Raw genomic sequence first — 17,501 nt, 5'->3', positions numbered from 1 at the left:
CGGAGATCAGCTTTTGTCTTGAGAAAATCCCAGCTCTGTGCAGTGCTGTAACGCTGGAACGACTACACAGCCTTTAACTGGCAAACAGTAGGCAATGAAGCGAGACAGGAATCCATATGAAACACAAATCTTTCTCACGAGCAGAGTTTGCTTCTCTTCTTGTGAAGCTCCACTTAAAGCCTGAACAGATCCACAGCAAACCTTCCCCTGTCCTTTCACTCAGTCATCACATTCGTCAGTGGGTGATTCTTTTTTTTTTCCAGACTGGATGTCGACTGGGCCGACAAGTGGTTGAAGGCTGGCGGTGAATCCATGACCTCATTGGTGTTCAATGGCTGTTTGTTTAAAATGCTGGACTCTGGCCTGGCTGCCCACTGGCTTGTGTGTGTGTGTGTGTGTGTGTGGGGCTGCGCTTGAATGTGTGAGTGTGTGTGTGTGTGTGTGTGCAATTGAGAGTGTCACAGAAAGTGAGGAGGGGTCACCCTGTTGTTTCTGAGAGAAATCAATCATTAGCTGATCAATTGTTCCATTATGGATGATCTCTTACGTAATCAATGCTCTTTGTAAATATGCTGAAGAATACTGTTGCTTTAATCAGTTCACTGTTTGCTGTTTTCTCCCTCAATTATCATTGTGGATCTCCAAATGGTTGTGTATTTAGCCACAGTTATGAATACACAGTAGGTTTGACTGGATCTTGCCTCTAGTTTTAAGGTAATAATTACACAAAAAATTGTAATCCTTTACAAGGAAACTGGGTCAGGGGTAGTTTTTGCAGTTGGCAGTCATTTTGTGTTAATCACACAGTGACGTAGGGCTATTATATTTAAGAACTCAGTGGGAAAAAAAGGTTTACCACTCTAAAAGTCTGCTTGCTTCAAACTTGAAAGAAAAATGATGCAAGGCAAAGTTTTCTTTGGGCACAATAAAGCACAGTCGATAAATATATAATTAGAATTACAATTAGAAATGAAAATGCACAATGTACACAGGATTTTCCCCCATAAACTTTAATAGTATACACAACATATTGCCATACAGTGCAGGAACAAGAGGTGATATTGAACATTTATGAGTCGAAGTTAAGCGTTTCTAAGCTTTTAGTGTGTTGTGAGCCCCCCCTTCACCCTGTGTGGTCTACCTTAAATATAAGCCAAAAGTACTGAAGAAACAAAGAGTGAATGCAATTTGTCTAGAATTAAACCCCAGATGTGAAGGCGACTCCTAGTGGTAATATCAACGTGTGAAAAAAATATGAAAGATGCTCAAAACGTCCACAAATAGTGCTTTTAAAGAAACATCAACAGTGATGTTTCTGAATGCTTCTTGTGTTTCATTTAAAAGACATTTAAAAGACCGATAATGTACAAACATACTTATTGTATATTTTGCTATGTTTCAGTGAAAACACCATTTTTATTGTTTTAATAGTCTACTAATGACTCCTCATTAATTATTTAGCCCTTAATTCTATTCCTCTCCTTTGGCAACTGTGAGGCGAGCCACTCGGTGGTGCGTTTGCGCGCTTCCTCCCAGGTGTATTTGGGGGTGTATCCCAGATCCGTCTTGGCCTTCTGATAGGAGAAGCTGAACGGCGTGTTCAACATGGTGACGAGCTGCCGGTTCATCGGCGGGACAATGCGTATGAAAGGTCGGATCATCATGCACAGCATCTCCATTAAGAAAGCGATCACGTAGAAGAGGCGGAGTGGCACCAGGAGTTTCTCTTGAATGTTGAAGCCCAGAGGGGACATCACGGCATGGTTGAAGTCTGAATAACTCACAGGTGGTGTGTCATCAGAAACGAAGTAAAACTTTCCTCCGATAGCATTTCTTTTTTGTGGATCTTTGAGGCTGCGGGCCGCCTGGAGGTGGGCCACGGCCACGTTGCCCACATAGACAGGATTCACCAGGGCTTCTGGTTGAGACATACGGAACAGAACGTCCCCGTTTCGTATCCCGTCTCCCATGTGGCCCAGCAGGAAGCGGCAGCCCTCCCCATAGATGTACATAGGTCTGAGGACACAGGTGGCCAGCCGGCCTCCGTTCTGGAGCACCTCGTTGTGGGCCTGCAGGGTTCTCTCCTCAGCCTCCCTTTTGGTCTTGCTGTAGGAAAACTTCAGAGCGCAGTCGTAAACTATGTCCTCACTGCCGTTGATTATGGGGTCACCCTTGGGGTTTGGTCCCATCACCTCGATGGTGCTGGTGTAGATGAAGGACACCACGTTCTCTTGAATGCATGCCTCCAGAAGCAGCTGCGTTCCTGCAAAGCAAAGATGTTCCTATTGGCGGACAGAAATCTTAATCACTATTTCTCTTTCTTATCTCCGCGAAGGGCGAATCTTTCTTCTGGTGTCCCACCAATAAGAAAGAAAGCAGAATAAAATGAAGACCAACTCATATTTGAGACTCTACCTCTGTGTGGCTGTTACAGCGAAAGTGTTGGTAGGAGTTAAAGTTTCAGTTGAAATGGAAGTGAAAAGGGAAGCTCTGAAAGGAGTTGAAAAGTCAGTTCGAGAACTGCCGAAAGGAACTGAGTTCAAGTGTCAGTAGAAATATGAGCAGTGAAAGCAGCTGAAGTGCCAAAGTAAGTGGTTAGCAGTTAGAGCTTTAGCTCTTTTTGGCGTGTAAGCGCTTAAAGCAGTTCAATGTCAGTGGAAGTGTAAACAGCAGCTGCAGTGTCATGAGAGGCAGTTTGAAGCAAAAGCACCGAAAGTCAGTTGAAGTTATATTATTTCCCAGTCTTTCAGTGGATCAAAGCGACTGCCTTACCTTTGACATTGACCCCATATATCTCACTGTATTCCACCGATTCAATGACGTCAATGATGGACGCGATGTGGAAGACGATTGAGGCACCTCGACAGGTTTTTCTCAGGAAATCACCGTCTCTGATGTCCCCCTCGAAAACACTCAACTTGGTGTCGCCTCTACAGCCTGACGCACAGTAAATCAAGAATAAACTCTCATCAGTTCACACAACATAAGGCTTAAGGTTATTTGATATATGAAATACTGTAACGGTGTTTACAGTATTTTCTTGTGTCTGTATCCTTTATAAAGTTATTGCTGCTGTAAATCTGTCTGTTTATCAAATGGGTTGTTAAACAATTACATAAACCCAGTGGTTTCAGAATGTATTCATTTTAGGCTTCTGATTAAATTCAGTTTAAATTAAAATAAAACCAATGAAACTAGTGGCAGCGTGTGTTTTCAGCACACTATGGAGACAAACTTCTCCCTGTATGTTTTAATCTGTTTCATATTTCATCTGTAACATGTGTGCTTCAGAGAGAAAGAATCATTTTTAGGTGGACAGATTTTACCCTCCAAAGTCTGTAAGAGTTGGGGCTGTACGTGTTTGTCCAGCAGTCGAATCTCAGCCATTTTCTCCTCCTCCAGCAGCAGCCTCACCAGCCTGTTTCCCAGGAATCCACAGGCTCCCGTCACCACACAAACCTCACCACTCAGAGGCATCGCAGCTTAATTCTCTCCAAATTTCGCTTCCAATGGACCTCTTGTGAAAAAAGTGGAAAAAAAAATAAAAATACAACTTTTGTGTTGTGTGGATCTTTTTGGGCTCTGTCCTCCCAGCCTGAGCCCTTACACTTTTCGTAAAACCAAAAACTTTACGGGAAAACAAATTATTTGCTCCAAGGCAGTGTGAAAAAAGGGGACGGGCTCTGCTCCTTCAGGGTGGAATGCGATGCTTTCTGCAGCTAGACAAAATAGGAGCTGGAAGGTTTTTTATACGCCAAGGACAGCTGCTGTTTTATGTAATTGGGAATACCCCTCTGGTTTAGGGGGAGGGCAGACTCAGGAGGTGACACAGAAAAACATGATAGGAGCACAAAAGTGTATTAGGTTCGTTAAGTTGTACTACAACTAGCTGCATTAAAATGCTGCTTATACAGTAATGCATTCATATAATATTAATGGCACATGCTTGTGATAGTTTCCATTTGAAGATTTGAGTCTCTAATTGTTTCTTTCCCTTGAACAAAACGCAGCTTTATGTAACATTGCTGATTCCCTTTTATGAACACTTTGTACATCTTAAACCTTTGTTTTCAAAGTGCCACACGACAGCGGATGACAAAAGGAGATTGCTTTGCTTTACAAGTCCAGACCCTTTTTTGCTGCGTTGTTTAGAAATTCAGAGGAACAGTTTTACGGCGTTCCTTTTAAAGGAAAGATGAGGAGATCAGATTTGTACTCCAGTACATTAATTAAACGAAATACTTTCCACTCCTCAGGAAGGTACGAGGCTAATAAGGCAAATTAAACAAGATTCAACATTTCAAGGTGACATCTGTTTGCTAGATGGCCAAATATGTTTTCCCTCGCACAGTGATGAATTATAGTTGGCCATGGTTTTGCTCAGTAAACAGCACACTGGGTCATATGGCTGTGTGGTGGAAACTCTCTTTAAACAGTATTAAACAAACATTTCCTACATTTCAGCCGATTCAAAATAGCTTTGAGCCTCATTTCTAAAACAAACATGACTGATTTTATACTTTCGATAATTTGTGCATCACATATTCATATATAGCCGCTGTCTGCTGTTAAGTATTTGTAGTCCTTGGCACAGCAGTCGATGTCACAGCTGTCTGTTGTCTTATCTGGCGCTGAAGGACGAAGTCTCAAGGGTAGTTTCATTGTCACTCCCTTGCATCAGGCTTACGAAAGAGTGTGTGTGAGTGTGTGTGAGTGTGTGAGTTAATGTGCTTGTGCCCCTGTAGCGGCTGAAGAACTTGTTTCTTGTTGCCTTAATGGCTGAATAATGTGCTTCTTAGTGTAACATGAAGATCATCATCAACATTTTATTTTCATCTTAAAAACACTGCGTCTCAGTATAAATATACAAAACATCAACATTTATCCACGCGTTGTCCCCGCCAACAGTAATCGACCAAGCTTGTGTTAAAGCAACAGCAGTTAAATCTAGAGGCTTCTTCCTGTTTGTCCTCATTTACTTTCCTTCACTTTTTGACTTCTTATATTGGCACTGGACAAATGAGTTGAGGCTTCGTGAGAGGCATTAAGGGGCTGATAGCCTAAAGAAATTACAGGATATTTTGTTGTCGTGCAATCATTAAATATGGTTCAACCGTGTCTTTAACCAAGTAATCTGTTTAATTACAGCCTTCTGAGGGATTTTCCTCTTTCTTCTGTACAGTCCCTATTCAAGTTCCAAATCACAATAAATGCCTTTGTTGTTTGCCACATTGTGGCTTTTGACATAGTCCTTCATCTTTCATTATAATATGAAGAGAGCTCAGTTTATTCCTCTCAGCTTGTGCGTCATTATAGACGATGGCTGTGAAATGCTGGCGCAAACTCTGTGTCAGGCTGCAGTTACACAGACAACTCTTGTTTGCAGGATATAGTCATCATTGTTTTTGGTCTATTAATTAGATTAGTAGGGATAAAATAGTGCCAACTTTATCTTTTGATCTTGTCTATACGAGACATACCGAAACTGACAGAACACAAGCAGCAGAGCAGGAGGGATGCTGCGGGGCTGACTGTAAATGCAAGGACAGGAAATGGCACGAAAGACAGTAAAGTGTTTGATAGAAAGGTGTAGAATCTTCACACTGCTGAATGCTAGCTAGCTAGCCATGCTTGCACCTGCAGTTTTGTTTGCAACCCACACTACTTCCTGTTTTGCCTTCTTTTCGCCACAACATGCAAGCTAATTTCGCCATGCCACTTCTGGTCTGACAGCGGCAAAAGTCGAAAACCCCCATGTCTGCGGTGCACTTTCAGCTTTTAGCCGTGGGCAGTGGACACTCCTGTATCTGAGCCTCATCCACCGACCCCTCCGGCAGATGAACTGTCATGGTACAGGCACGAATCCCCCCCAGAGGCTCCAGCACGTTGAACACCCTGTCCCACGCGTCCTGCTCTGGATCATACCGCTGCACAATGTCAACCATGCATCTGCTGTTCCAGGAATACCCTCCCACCACGTAGATCTGCCCGTTAAACACTGTCACGCCAACGTCGCTCTGGCCCCGTGGCATTGGTGCCACCACCGTCCATTGGTCTGTCTCCGGGCTGTAGTACTCGCAGCCCAGGACGTCGTCGTAGTCGCTGCTGCCTCGGAAGTGGTTCCCGCCCATGACGTAGAGTCTGTCTCCCACGGTGCACATGCAGTGCAAGCCGCGGAGCTCCATCATGTCGGCTCGTCGACTCCATGTGTCAGCGACTGGATTGTAACACCAAAGCTCCTTCTGGAACGTATCACGGGTGATGCCACCTGTGTGACAAAAGACAATCCAGCAAATGTTACAGTATGTTGAAAATATTCCTCCATAAAAGATGTTACGGGTACTAAAATGTGTTTTATTGAAAAGAGTAGATATGGGACAAACAAGTCGTTAAACAGTTTTTCACCATATTTGTGTTCAGGACTTTTTGGGCGGGCCTGAAATCATGGCTCTATGACACGTTTTCCATTGTGTAGCATGGCATCATTTTCATTTAATCAACATTTAGTTGAGAAATGTAAAAATTAAGACAAATACTCATCACAAGTTACATAAATCTAAAGTAATGTCATCAAATAGTTTACGTTGTTTGTTTGGCCCCCCCCAAAAAAAGACCAGAGTGCACCAGAGTACACTTTATGTTCCTGACGCATGTGGGAAGACATCACCGTGAGCAACACTGCATGTGGTTTTACACAGTCTGAACTGTATTCTAATGGGGATGAGTGAATACGAGTCTGTGGGAGTTGGAGGTGGTGGTAGGGTACTTTCCTGTGGTCGGCCACTGAAAACAAACACACTTCCTTTCACACTCTAAAGGCGTTGTGAACAATGTCTTTCTTTTAATTGTGATTCTTTTGTACTTATCTACTTATTTAAAGCTTTTTTCCCACACCCTCCTTTCTCTATAATGCCATCTGAAATGGTTTTGCTCATTCTTAAAAGGGCAAGTTCATCATTGTCTGAAACTGGAAGTTGCAGAGAACAGTGAAATTCGTGGTTTGCACTTCCTTTTTTTTTTTTTAACCCAAATTAAACAAGAAATGAAATAAAAAAATGTAATTAAAAATGGAAAAAAAGAAACAATATATGCATGAGAGAAGCACACAAGTCATCAAATACTGTTGCAATGTGTTTTTCAAAGGACCGCTTCCTATTTTAAGTGGGAAAAAGATAAATGGATTAATGTGTCACATCACACAGATGTGCATTTGAGATGAGAGGATTTTGTCTGTTTCGGAAATTACCTGTACATCATGGAATGACATTGTCAGGGACCAAGCAGTATAGGCAGACACACAAGCATAATTTTGTAAAGGCTTTATACAGTGAATTTGACTGTGTTCTATGATACTGAGGATCTTCTCACTGTTAGTTCTTGCCCTAGCATCCTCTTTTTTTGTCATAGAAAAAGGTGTTGAGTCTAATTTCCTTGGCTTTAAGGACCAGATGGTGTTTTAGTGTCTTTACCAATTAAAAAGTCAGATTGTGTTTCTTTTGTACTGTTGATCAAGTTACGAAGCATACAGTTTTTATAATGACTTCCTCCCATCTAGACAGGCCTTGTTGTCACCACACCAGCCAAAGGCAACTGCAATTAAATTTGTTGTTTGAAAAGTCTCCCTTTTGGTGCATTCAAGGACACAGTAGGAAGAAATTGACCATATTTGAAATTAACTGTTAAAATTAACAACATGCAACATTTTTTTTGTTAGCGACTCAGTTATGCAGAAACTTTTCATGTGTGCACAAGATATACTGCAGGTCTTGCAAAAAAAGATAAAGAAATATCTTTCAGGATTTCAGGGGCTCTAAATTTCACAGAAACTGTTACTTTTGGTGTCTCATCTCTGTTCACGACACTTCTGGTGCATTTGCTTGTTATCCTTTTATTTTGTCTCTCAAGATCTTCAGGAATCTGAATACAACATTGACCATGTTAATTTAGCAGACTGCAGGAAGTTCTTTGTGTTAACATGTTAGCCATAACACTTTGATAAATGCTGCTAAATGTTCACTGGTTTATATTCTGAGTTTTTCTCTCAAGTCACACAGGACATTACATGTTTACCTACATATAGATGTGGATAAAACCTTAAACCTTTCACTTTGTACTTAACTTTGGACTTTTAGTTTAGTGTCTTCTGGTAAATAATGTATTACTAACACGTTATAGCTTTTGAAAGCCGTGGGTTTTACGTGTGCTGCAGCCACAGGTCGTCATATTTCCTGCTTCTCAGTCCTTTGTGTGAAACTTTTGTTTCTGTTCTCAATGTGAGAAACCGATTTCCTGTCCAAGGTTGCTGAGAAACCTGCCTGCGATCAGGTTGAGGGCTGCTCATGACAGTCTGCTGCTAAACAGGAAGTGGTTTCAAAGGTCAGTCGAGCAAACTCTGTCAATAATTCATCTTGTCAAAATGTAACGTTTTTGTTGCTTATAGACAATCTCCACAAAAACAGTTTTAGATGTGAATGAAAACATTTATACTCAAGGATCCCTTCAGAGCTCCAATGTGCTCTGAGTCCTGTGGCGGACTGGACTCCCAAACTGACGGCAGGGCTGCCGTGACAGCTGCTTTAGTGACCCTGCATAGTGGTTTTAGTGGTTCCCCTGTCAAAGACCTAAAGCTGAAATCAGCCAAATGTTTCTGTCTTTCCTGTGTAAAGTGTTTAGTATTTACTCAGAGTTTGTGACATTTTAAAGCACGCCCATCAGGAAGGAGCGTTATCATCCATTTTAAAGGTAATCCGTAGTGTTTCAATGTGTTGGTGAGTAACATTGAATGTAAGCATAGCTTTAGTTTGAGAAACTGCATGATGTTGTTAAACAGCTGTAAAAGACCTCAGTGAGGAAGTCAGGTTAGATGCTCGAGCGTGTAAAGCGTGTGTCGTCAGAACTGGAGACTGTGTCAAAGTTGCTTCCCCTTGCCTACGAACAGTCATTGTTAGTTTCTTTTTACCACAAGTCCAAGCTTTCTGTAACTCCAACCATGACCATGACCACGTAGTTTTTGTTAAACTTAACCAGACCGTAACGGTAGAGGTTATAGAGAAAATAATCTCCATAAACAGATATCTGCATATGAATCTGTAGGCAAGGGCCAAAATTTTGGTATCGGAAGCGTTCAGGTTTCTGTTTGCAGTCCTAGTCTGACTACAATTTAGCTTTTTTTTTTTTCAATCAATGTTGTAACCCTTGAGATTAGCTTTTTATTAGCTTTTTAAAAATGTATCTGCATTCAAATCATCTTCATATGATAGCTGATGGGTTCAGAGATTGCTAATTGGACGGTAAACAATGACCGGTGGATGGAAAAGGAAGTCTTGGTCTTGATATCTGTTGGCTACGTCGGAAGCCCCGAAACATTGACCGTTGCCCCCAGTGGCTAAACAGTCGCCATGCGATAGCCAGTGCGTTCCGAGATTGTAGAAAAAATGGTCCTATGAGTCATTTTTGAATAAGTCACAATGGTAGTTTAGGAAGGTTACAAACGGGTTATTTAGTTATTTAGTTATGAAAACTTCACTCAGTTGTTCATGGTTGATTTTGCCTTTTAACACATTTTTTACGGTGTAGTTTTAGGTCTGTGAAACAGTGTTAAACAGTGTTACCTTACCTGAGATGTACATGAGGTCCCGGTGTACTGTTCCAGCATGCCCATAGTGAGGCTCCACCATGTTGGCCACAAATGTCCACTCATTTTTCTTCAGGTTGTAGCACTCCACCGTGTCTGAACAAAGTGACAGAAAGATGTTTGGGGTTGAATTTCATTTAAACATGAGTCTATTTTTACAAAGGCAATAAAAGTGATAGTAGCTCACCGATCTCTCCTGAGGCATTCCTTCCTCCGACGGCAAACAGTTTCCCCTTCAGAGCGCTCAGGTGGAAGAAAGTCCTCTTCTCGTTGAGTGAAGCGATCTGAAGCCAGTTGTCGAAGCGCGGGTCGTAGCGGTAGGCGCTGTCTATGGCCGTCTTACCCTTGGTGTCATAAGTACTCTGGCCTGAGAAGTCAACAACAATCAGAGCTAGAGTGGTAAATATAACAGATGATAAATTACAACCTGTGAGTCAATCATATTTATAGAAAACCATTAATTCATGCTTCTTTTTTCTTCATCTAATTTGGTCTTCGAGTCTTGATGATGCAGGACGTACCACCATCTAGCCTTGTTACATTTGTTTACATCTACACTTCCTATTCACCAAGCTAACTAGGGCTTGCCATGGGTTATGTTTCTGTATGCAAGGATTTTCAAGCACGGGGGAACTTCTTCTAATGGTCTCCCATCCTGTACTTTACATGGACCAAGATTGACATTTTAGCTTCCGTGGTTCGGTGATTATGTGTTTGTCCCAAATTAAATACCCATGTTGAATGAACACACACAGTTTGAACTGACTGCTTGATGTGAATATTGCCCTGAAAGTGTACAGTGTGAACTGTAGGTGCTCTGACCTCCAACAATAAAGAGAAAGCCGCCAAGAAGAGCGACACCATGCTGGTAACGTGGCACATCCATGGGCTTCAGGGCCCTCCAATGGCCGGTCTGTTCATCGTACAGCCTCAGCTCCCGGCTCACCACCAGCTGCTGTCGCATCACACCGCCCAGCGCCAGAATGTGGGTGGCGTCTGAGCGTATTTGTGTCCGGTCAGTTTGCAGAGCTGGCTGCATGAAAGGCATCATCTGGTAGTTGCTGGCCTCCAGCAGGAGGTTCACACAGGCCGTCTCCGAGCGCATCATGGAGTCTTCTCCCTCTTCATCATCCTGGGAGATTTGAATCAGCTCACTGGGGCTCATCAGTGGGAAGCGAATATGGCGCATCAAGGCGTAGACAGAGGACCAGCGATTGGGGTGGTCGTGGTTCAGCCATCCTCTGGCGATGTGGTAGAGCTTCAACTCAGAGAAACCCTCCAGGGAGTTGCTGGACAGAGCGTTGGCCATGCTGGTTACAGAGAGCTGCAGGTAGCGACCACACTCCACCAACGCTGAGAGGTTCTGGCTCACAAACTCACCTAAATTTGGTACAACATAGATGATCAACATTGATAATCATGATACTCCAGTTTATTTCAGTTTGTGCACCAAAAGGATACCTGATAGACCCATCTTCAGTTTTCTTACTGTATGTTTTAATAATAGAAAAGTGGGTATTAATAATGGATGGAAAGACTGGTTTTAGGGATTGCTGAGGATCATGAGAGTAGAAAAAATACATAAGCTTCCACCTCATTTATGTATTTATACAGATTTAAGAAAGATATTACTTCTGTTACTGTGCTCTTTCAGTTTCACAACACTCACCTATATTTTGCTGAACGTCCTCCAGAAGTAAGTCTGTGGCGATGTGCTCGACCTCCACACAGTTATCAATAGTGATCTGCATCAAAGAACAACACAGAAGGAGAATAAATCAATTTAATGTGATTCAAAAATAATGATCGGCTTTGCTCTGCCTTACAGCTTCCTTGCAGCTGCAACTATTAAGGGGCTCTGATAAAGGGCAGCTTAATGAGCTTGACTTCCAATCCGGCAGCTTAATTAGCTTGACCTCCAATGTAACTGAATATAAAAACCTGCCATTAATGAACTGATGCAACATCAAAGGAGTGTGACATTACACTGAAACAACCCCCCCCCCCCCCTCACCTCACTGCTCAGAAGCTGATTACAGAAGCTCAGGACAGGCATGACCTGCAGGAAGTTTGCAGCCTCCAGTGTGTCCTGGAGATTACGCATGTCGAGGGTGACTTTGGATGTGTAAATGAATTCTATGATGTTCTTTAAACCCAACTTAGTGACCCCATGCAGCTTGATCTCTCTCATCTCCCGCTCCCTCATGCCTCCTGAACAAGGAAAAGAACAAGTACAAAGAGACAAAAGACAAGGTGAATGAATGATTTTGCGTAGTTTCAGAAGATTTGTCTTGTGCAGGTGTGATGCCAAAGTGCACAGTCAGCAAGACACAGCTGACACTGCAAAGCCTGGCTGCTCAGACTTACACTGCGTGAGGATTTTAAAAGTACTGTAGTTAATTATGGTGTCAAACGCGAATACCTTCAGTGAAGCTGAAAGCAAAAGGATGTTAAATGCAGAAGTGAGTCAGACTGCCAACTGGTTCTTCCTCCTTTCTTTTAATATTTGTGAATGTTTATCTAAAAGTGAAAGTTGGACCCTGTGTGGCACCCTGAAAACAATAGATATGTTGGTGCCGTTTTCATTGAAATATCAAATCAAAAATAAGCCACGGGGTAGAATGTAGAACGTATTTATGTATATTTTTGCAAAGCTAGTCAGTATAAGGCTGTACAATCACACACAAGGTGTCTCTGGACATCATAAATTAAAAGCATCTTTGCCACTAAGGTACTGTAAGGATGCTTTAAGCCAAACTAAAATTTGCATGTGAGCATGCTAATAACAGCCTGCGAAGTATGAGATGTCCTAAAATGGCTACGTAGCCGAGGATAAAACCTTTACCGTATGTAAATTCTCCCGGCACCAACCTCAGGACAAACTTTACATTTTTGCACCGCTGGTGGTAAGGATCTAAAAGTAACAAAGTTTAATCATGTTTTTTTCATTCTCACTTTGTTTTCTAATAAGCGTTGCAGCCTCACATGGCCACTTTCGCGGCTTTGGACTTGCAGTTTTGTTACTATCTCGGACGTGATATTGTGTTTGAGCTTTTAATCATGTGAGAGGCATGGCGGTAGGGATGGCAACCATTAAATGAGACATTCATGGTCCCCAGTGGATGAATTCTACTGACTTTGGTGTTTCCCTGATGTTTCCTGTAGCACCACCAGCAGATTGATGTTTTTGGCTTTTAGGGAAATGTCTCAATTACAATTACATTGATTGCAGTTCCAATACATTAATAATTAAATACAAATACTAATTTAACAATTTGCAAATGTTAGCATGTTGACATGCTAAACTAAGATGGTTAAAATGGCTGACATTATACCTGCAAAATATCAGTTTTATGTTCTGTTGGGTTGAGTTACATTGTAATGCTTGTAGTTCATATCTTGAACTCAAAAGCCCAAGTGTCCTATGTTGTCCGCGTTTAACCTAATAATACAGGTCAGCTCACCTGTGAACATTGCCTTGAAATAGTCACTGGATGAAGCCATGATGACCCTGTGGACTGGGAAAGTTTCCTTGCTGTCCCCAGGAACCAAGACGACATCACAGAGAGTCTCATCTGCCCGAAAAGTATCAAAGCCCTGTAGGAAAAACAATATTTGTCATGAACAGCTTGACATGTTGCATTTTTACATTTGTAAATCACTATCACAATAACTTTGAGAAACTGCTGAGGGGATTGGTGGCCTCTACCAGACTCTTCTCTGCCTCTTTATTGTGTTAATGGTGTTGTAAGGATTTAGTGGGTAATAAGTTAATAAGAGGTAAATATATACCTGCAACACAGCTGCTCCATGTTCAGTGCTACTGAACACCTTGGACAGCGGCCGAGGGGGAAGTTTGGGCTTTGTGGCTTTGGCGGGGCGTTTAGGTGGCATTTCTGTGGGTGGGGGGACAGGAGCCGGAGCTGGAGCTGGAGCTGGAGCAGGAGCAGGAGCAGGAGCAACAGCAGGAGCTGGACCTGGTGGAGGTCTGTCATCTATCAAACCCAGATGGAGAACAGATATTGAGAGATGAGGAAAGCCATGATACTGCTGTTGCTGCAGGTACATGGAACTGCTAATTATCGATTTATTAATACACAAGTGGTATTTTAATGTTGTAGTTGGTCAAAGTGGAGGTAATTTTAACTACTTCATATAAATAGGATAATTTAATCAAAAATAATGCATCATATTTATACACTGATAAAATCTTGATTTGAAAAATATTTATTAACTATTGCTGTCAAATAAATGTAGTGTAATGTACTATAATTCCCTCTTAAATGTAGTGAAGTAGAAGTAGCTCAAAAAGAAAATACTACTAGAAAATAGTAAAGTACAAGTACCTCAACATTGCAGTAAATGTACTTAACTTACTTTCCACCACTGATTTCTGTATCATGTTGTCTGTTGCACTTGTTTACATTGATTTTGTCCGTGTTTGCATGGAACACGTTGTCATACAAACCTCATAGCCATGTGTCAATTTATTCTTTTTTTCTTCTATCAGGTTGGATCAGTAATGGCAATAGAAATCACACACACACACACACACACACACACACACACACACACACACACACACACCTTGCTGAACAGGCGGAGCAGGAGGTCTTTCTGGTTGAGCTGGAGGTCTCGGAGGATCCCTGGACTGATACCTGCTGCCCAGACGAGACAGTGTGCGGCTCAGCCTCCCTGGGCCGCTGTCATCTCCATTTCCCCTGGGGGGGGAAATGGAGACACATTGAGACTAGGATCTCCTTGCAGAGCTCTGATTTTGAGACTTAAGTGATGGTTAGAGGCATCAGGCTTTCAAGAATTACAGTGTTGAGCCTGCATCCAAAACAGCTTCCTGGATGTTATATTGTAAATCTATTATATACAATCAACTCAATGCAAATGAGGGCAAAACGAGTACATGAGTATTGACAGAGAGCGTAGAAAACATGTGCCAAGATTTATTTTGAAAATTTCATGAAAGTTTCACGTAGTACACTTTTATGCTCTGAGTCTTGTCTCTCAGCACTTCCTCTTAGGTTGTGTACAAATACCACTTCCTTCAGTTGCACTGGCAGACAGTCACTCCTTAGGTACAAAACCTAACTTTAACCTTTAACCTTAAACTTTTGAGTAATGGACTTTGTTTCCTGTGAGAAGCCCTGCCTCCTCAATGCAGCTCACAAAAGACCCTTATCTGTTTTGTATTGCGTTGTCTGAAAAGGAGGAACCAATGAAGTGTTTTCAAGTGAACCACTTCTCCTCCTGAAACTGTTTCCTGCAAAGCTGCTCACATATAGTACAGTAAGTTCAGGTAAAACTAAGAAATAAAGAAAGTAGAGGGTTAGGGTTAGGGTCTGAATAGTTAAAATTCGGAAAAAAGGGTACTTTTTATAAAACTGACCAGTTTTTTCTTATTCATTTTTAAAAACGGATAATTACCTTGATAAGCTTTATACAGAGCCTATCCAACCAATAAGATTCAAAACACAGGTTTGGAACCTGCTGTCCCTCTTAAAGTGATTGACAGGTCTTGTAACCTACAGAACAAAACGTTTTTTTGATGGGTTTTTTTTATGCTTTTCAAGTATGTTTAAATACACTGTTTAATTCTTAAGCAGTTACTAATTGCTGTATTCAATGTATATTATTTAGAATTATAAGTATGCAGGAATCCAAATGCCTAAATATTTAGGTGAAACTATTTTGAAGTGCTTAAAAGAACATATAGCATGTGTTCCTGTCATTCACAGCATTAATCTTGGAAACGTATTGTACAGTAGTACAAAATGGATGTAGAACAGTGTTTGTAGGCAGAAGCTCAGACATGGTGAAAACAGGACACACAAAAGCCCAAAAAACACCTTACCCCATCTCATTGGCCTCTTGGGGTTGAGGACTGTTGTTGCGCTGGTGAGACTTCCTACATGGAGACAAAAGAAGAGCTCTTGTGTTGTGCTTTTTACTTTGTCTGACAGCTTTATACTTTTCGGATGATTTTTTTTATAACCTTTCTGTCCAGGTAAAACCATGTGTCTCCCAATTCGTAGCAATGCTACAAACAGTAGATGGTCTTATAGAATATGATGCATTGCTGTAGATTAAACTACCCAACAGTAAATGAAGTAGTTAAAATGAGCTCAGCCTTTAACAACTACAGCAGTACAACATACACATCAATGCATCAGCCATATTAAACCAGAAACATCATATATGATAGGAAGAAAACTGACAGGGACCATTTTACTCCAGAATGAGTACTTCTACTTTTGAAACTTCAAGTAAATGTATATAAAAACTTACATACTTTTACTGAAGTAGGGTTTGCAGGTCGCTCTTAGTAGTGGAGTATTTTCAGTGTGGTAAAGGATCTGAATACTTCTTCCACCTCTGTGTGTTTGTGCAAATGTGTGAATGACTGTGATTGTTTTGATAATGTATAATAGTGGAAAAAAAGAGCTCTTTATTGATGTTTTACTGCTTTCGCTGTAACTAACTGAACTCTGACTTCTGTCATCTTCACCTCCCAGCACAGTGGATCAAGGACCTTCATGAGATGTAATTTAACACCACTATTTTTCCAGTCCTCCTTAAATCACCTCTTACACAGAACAAAGTGACATGCAGTGACCACACTCAGCTCTTTCTCAACTGACAGCTGTAATAACACAGAGACACAGTACCTCCGTGTCACGAATACTTACACAACGGAATTCAAACGAGTGAAATGAAATGCATTACCTTCCTGTGCAGCTGAAACAGACCCATGTATGAACACACAAATATGAATTTGTGGGACTTTATTGTCATGTGCTGTGCCTGCTGGCGCCTCACATGGAGCCTCCATCTAAAGCCTGTAGTAAAAAGGGACACCTGTGTGGCACCTACCTGGAAGAAATCCTCCTCAGCAGACTGGACCTGAGGCCTCCCTCCAGCCTGCCCGTCTAACCAACCCCCGAACTCTGAGAGGAAGACTGAGCAGAAAATGTCTGCTGCGCTGCGCCGGCTGGTTGGAGAGTCGAAGCGTCTGGGTGAGCATCACCGTTTCTTTGCCTTAACCGAGACCTCAGTCACTTCCTGTTCTACTTCTCTTTCTCGCTGTCTGCGCCTTTCTGCATCCTCCCCACCCATCTGTCACTCTTGTGATACTGTTTGTGAAATAGGCAAAAAGTTTCACAGGCTGTCTTTAAGGTTTTGAGTTAAACATATAGGCCCACTGACAGGCCTTCGATTGGAGGAATGTATTGTCTAAAACTATTTATCATTCGGTATGCTCATGTCTTTTGCTGGACGAAAGATGAAAACATGTAACCTACTCAACAAATTCCCATGCAAAGACAATAAACAAAATTGTGTTTTGTCCGTTTAAAGTGGGAGTTGACTGTTTTCTAGCTGCTGGTGGGAATCTGACCTGTTGCTGAAACGATGATCAGGTTAGTCTTTCTGCTCTGCTCATTGGGATAATCAGGTCAGATTATATTAGTTTAATTAGAGATTTAAAACACAGAATACAGTGAATTCAACACCCATATCTTCTCTGATCTCTCAATCAGACTACTGATATCTTCCCTGCATTCAAACAGAATGAATGTTTCCTTGAGTATACAGTCGGGAAACAAAAACAAAAGACAGACTTCTGCTACATCTGTTATCGCCTGCTAATAATTGAATAGATAGAAAAGAGTAAACAGATCTTCATCACCTCAGCTGGCGTTTATTCAACCACAAGCATCGGCAGCATCTCAAACTGTAGTGTGTGTCATTATCAGTTGCATTTGTTACAGTAAAACCAAAAGAAGTTTGTTGGTTTCATGAAAAGTGCCTCCGTCCCCCTCCAATCCAAAAGCAAAAACACTTTTATTATTCACTT

General features: G+C 41.6%; 2 protein-coding genes across 3 annotated transcripts; both read right to left on the bottom strand.

The window, feature by feature from the left end:
- Positions 1-1,005: 1,005 nt before the first annotated feature.
- Positions 1,006-3,477, bottom strand: hsd3b1 (hydroxy-delta-5-steroid dehydrogenase, 3 beta- and steroid delta-isomerase 1). Its single transcript, XM_070914662.1, has 3 exons — positions 3,327-3,477; positions 2,773-2,937; positions 1,006-2,263 (listed from the first exon to the last, which is right to left on the bottom strand). The coding sequence occupies exons 1-3, from the start codon at positions 3,475-3,477 to the stop codon at positions 1,458-1,460; spliced, it is 1,122 nt and encodes a 373-aa protein (XP_070770763.1). The 3' UTR covers positions 1,006-1,457.
- A 1,324-nt stretch (positions 3,478-4,801) lies between these two features.
- LOC139292112 (kelch-like protein 9) lies at positions 4,802-16,567 on the bottom strand. 2 transcript variants are annotated; one of them, XM_070914278.1, is made up of 11 exons: positions 16,520-16,567; positions 15,501-15,554; positions 14,222-14,355; positions 13,427-13,629; positions 13,099-13,231; positions 11,649-11,845; positions 11,304-11,379; positions 10,457-11,014; positions 9,822-10,001; positions 9,617-9,730; positions 4,802-6,268 (listed from the first exon to the last, which is right to left on the bottom strand). In XM_070914278.1, exons 2-11 carry the CDS (start codon positions 15,503-15,505, stop codon positions 5,772-5,774), a joined length of 2,097 nt encoding a protein of 698 aa, XP_070770379.1. In that variant the 5' UTR covers positions 15,506-15,554; positions 16,520-16,567; the 3' UTR covers positions 4,802-5,771. The 2 variants fall into 2 exon arrangements, with proteins under 2 accessions (XP_070770379.1, XP_070770380.1); XM_070914279.1 differs by lacking the exon at positions 16,520-16,567 and adding an exon at positions 16,373-16,509.
- Between the last annotated feature and the right edge of the window lie 934 nt (positions 16,568-17,501).

Source organism: Enoplosus armatus, chromosome 11, assembly GCF_043641665.1.
Source record: "Enoplosus armatus isolate fEnoArm2 chromosome 11, fEnoArm2.hap1, whole genome shotgun sequence".
Taxonomy (NCBI): Eukaryota; Metazoa; Chordata; class Actinopteri; order Centrarchiformes; family Enoplosidae; genus Enoplosus; species Enoplosus armatus.
Note: the sequence above shows the minus strand (reverse complement) of the source record. Positions and strands in the feature narration are given on the sequence as shown.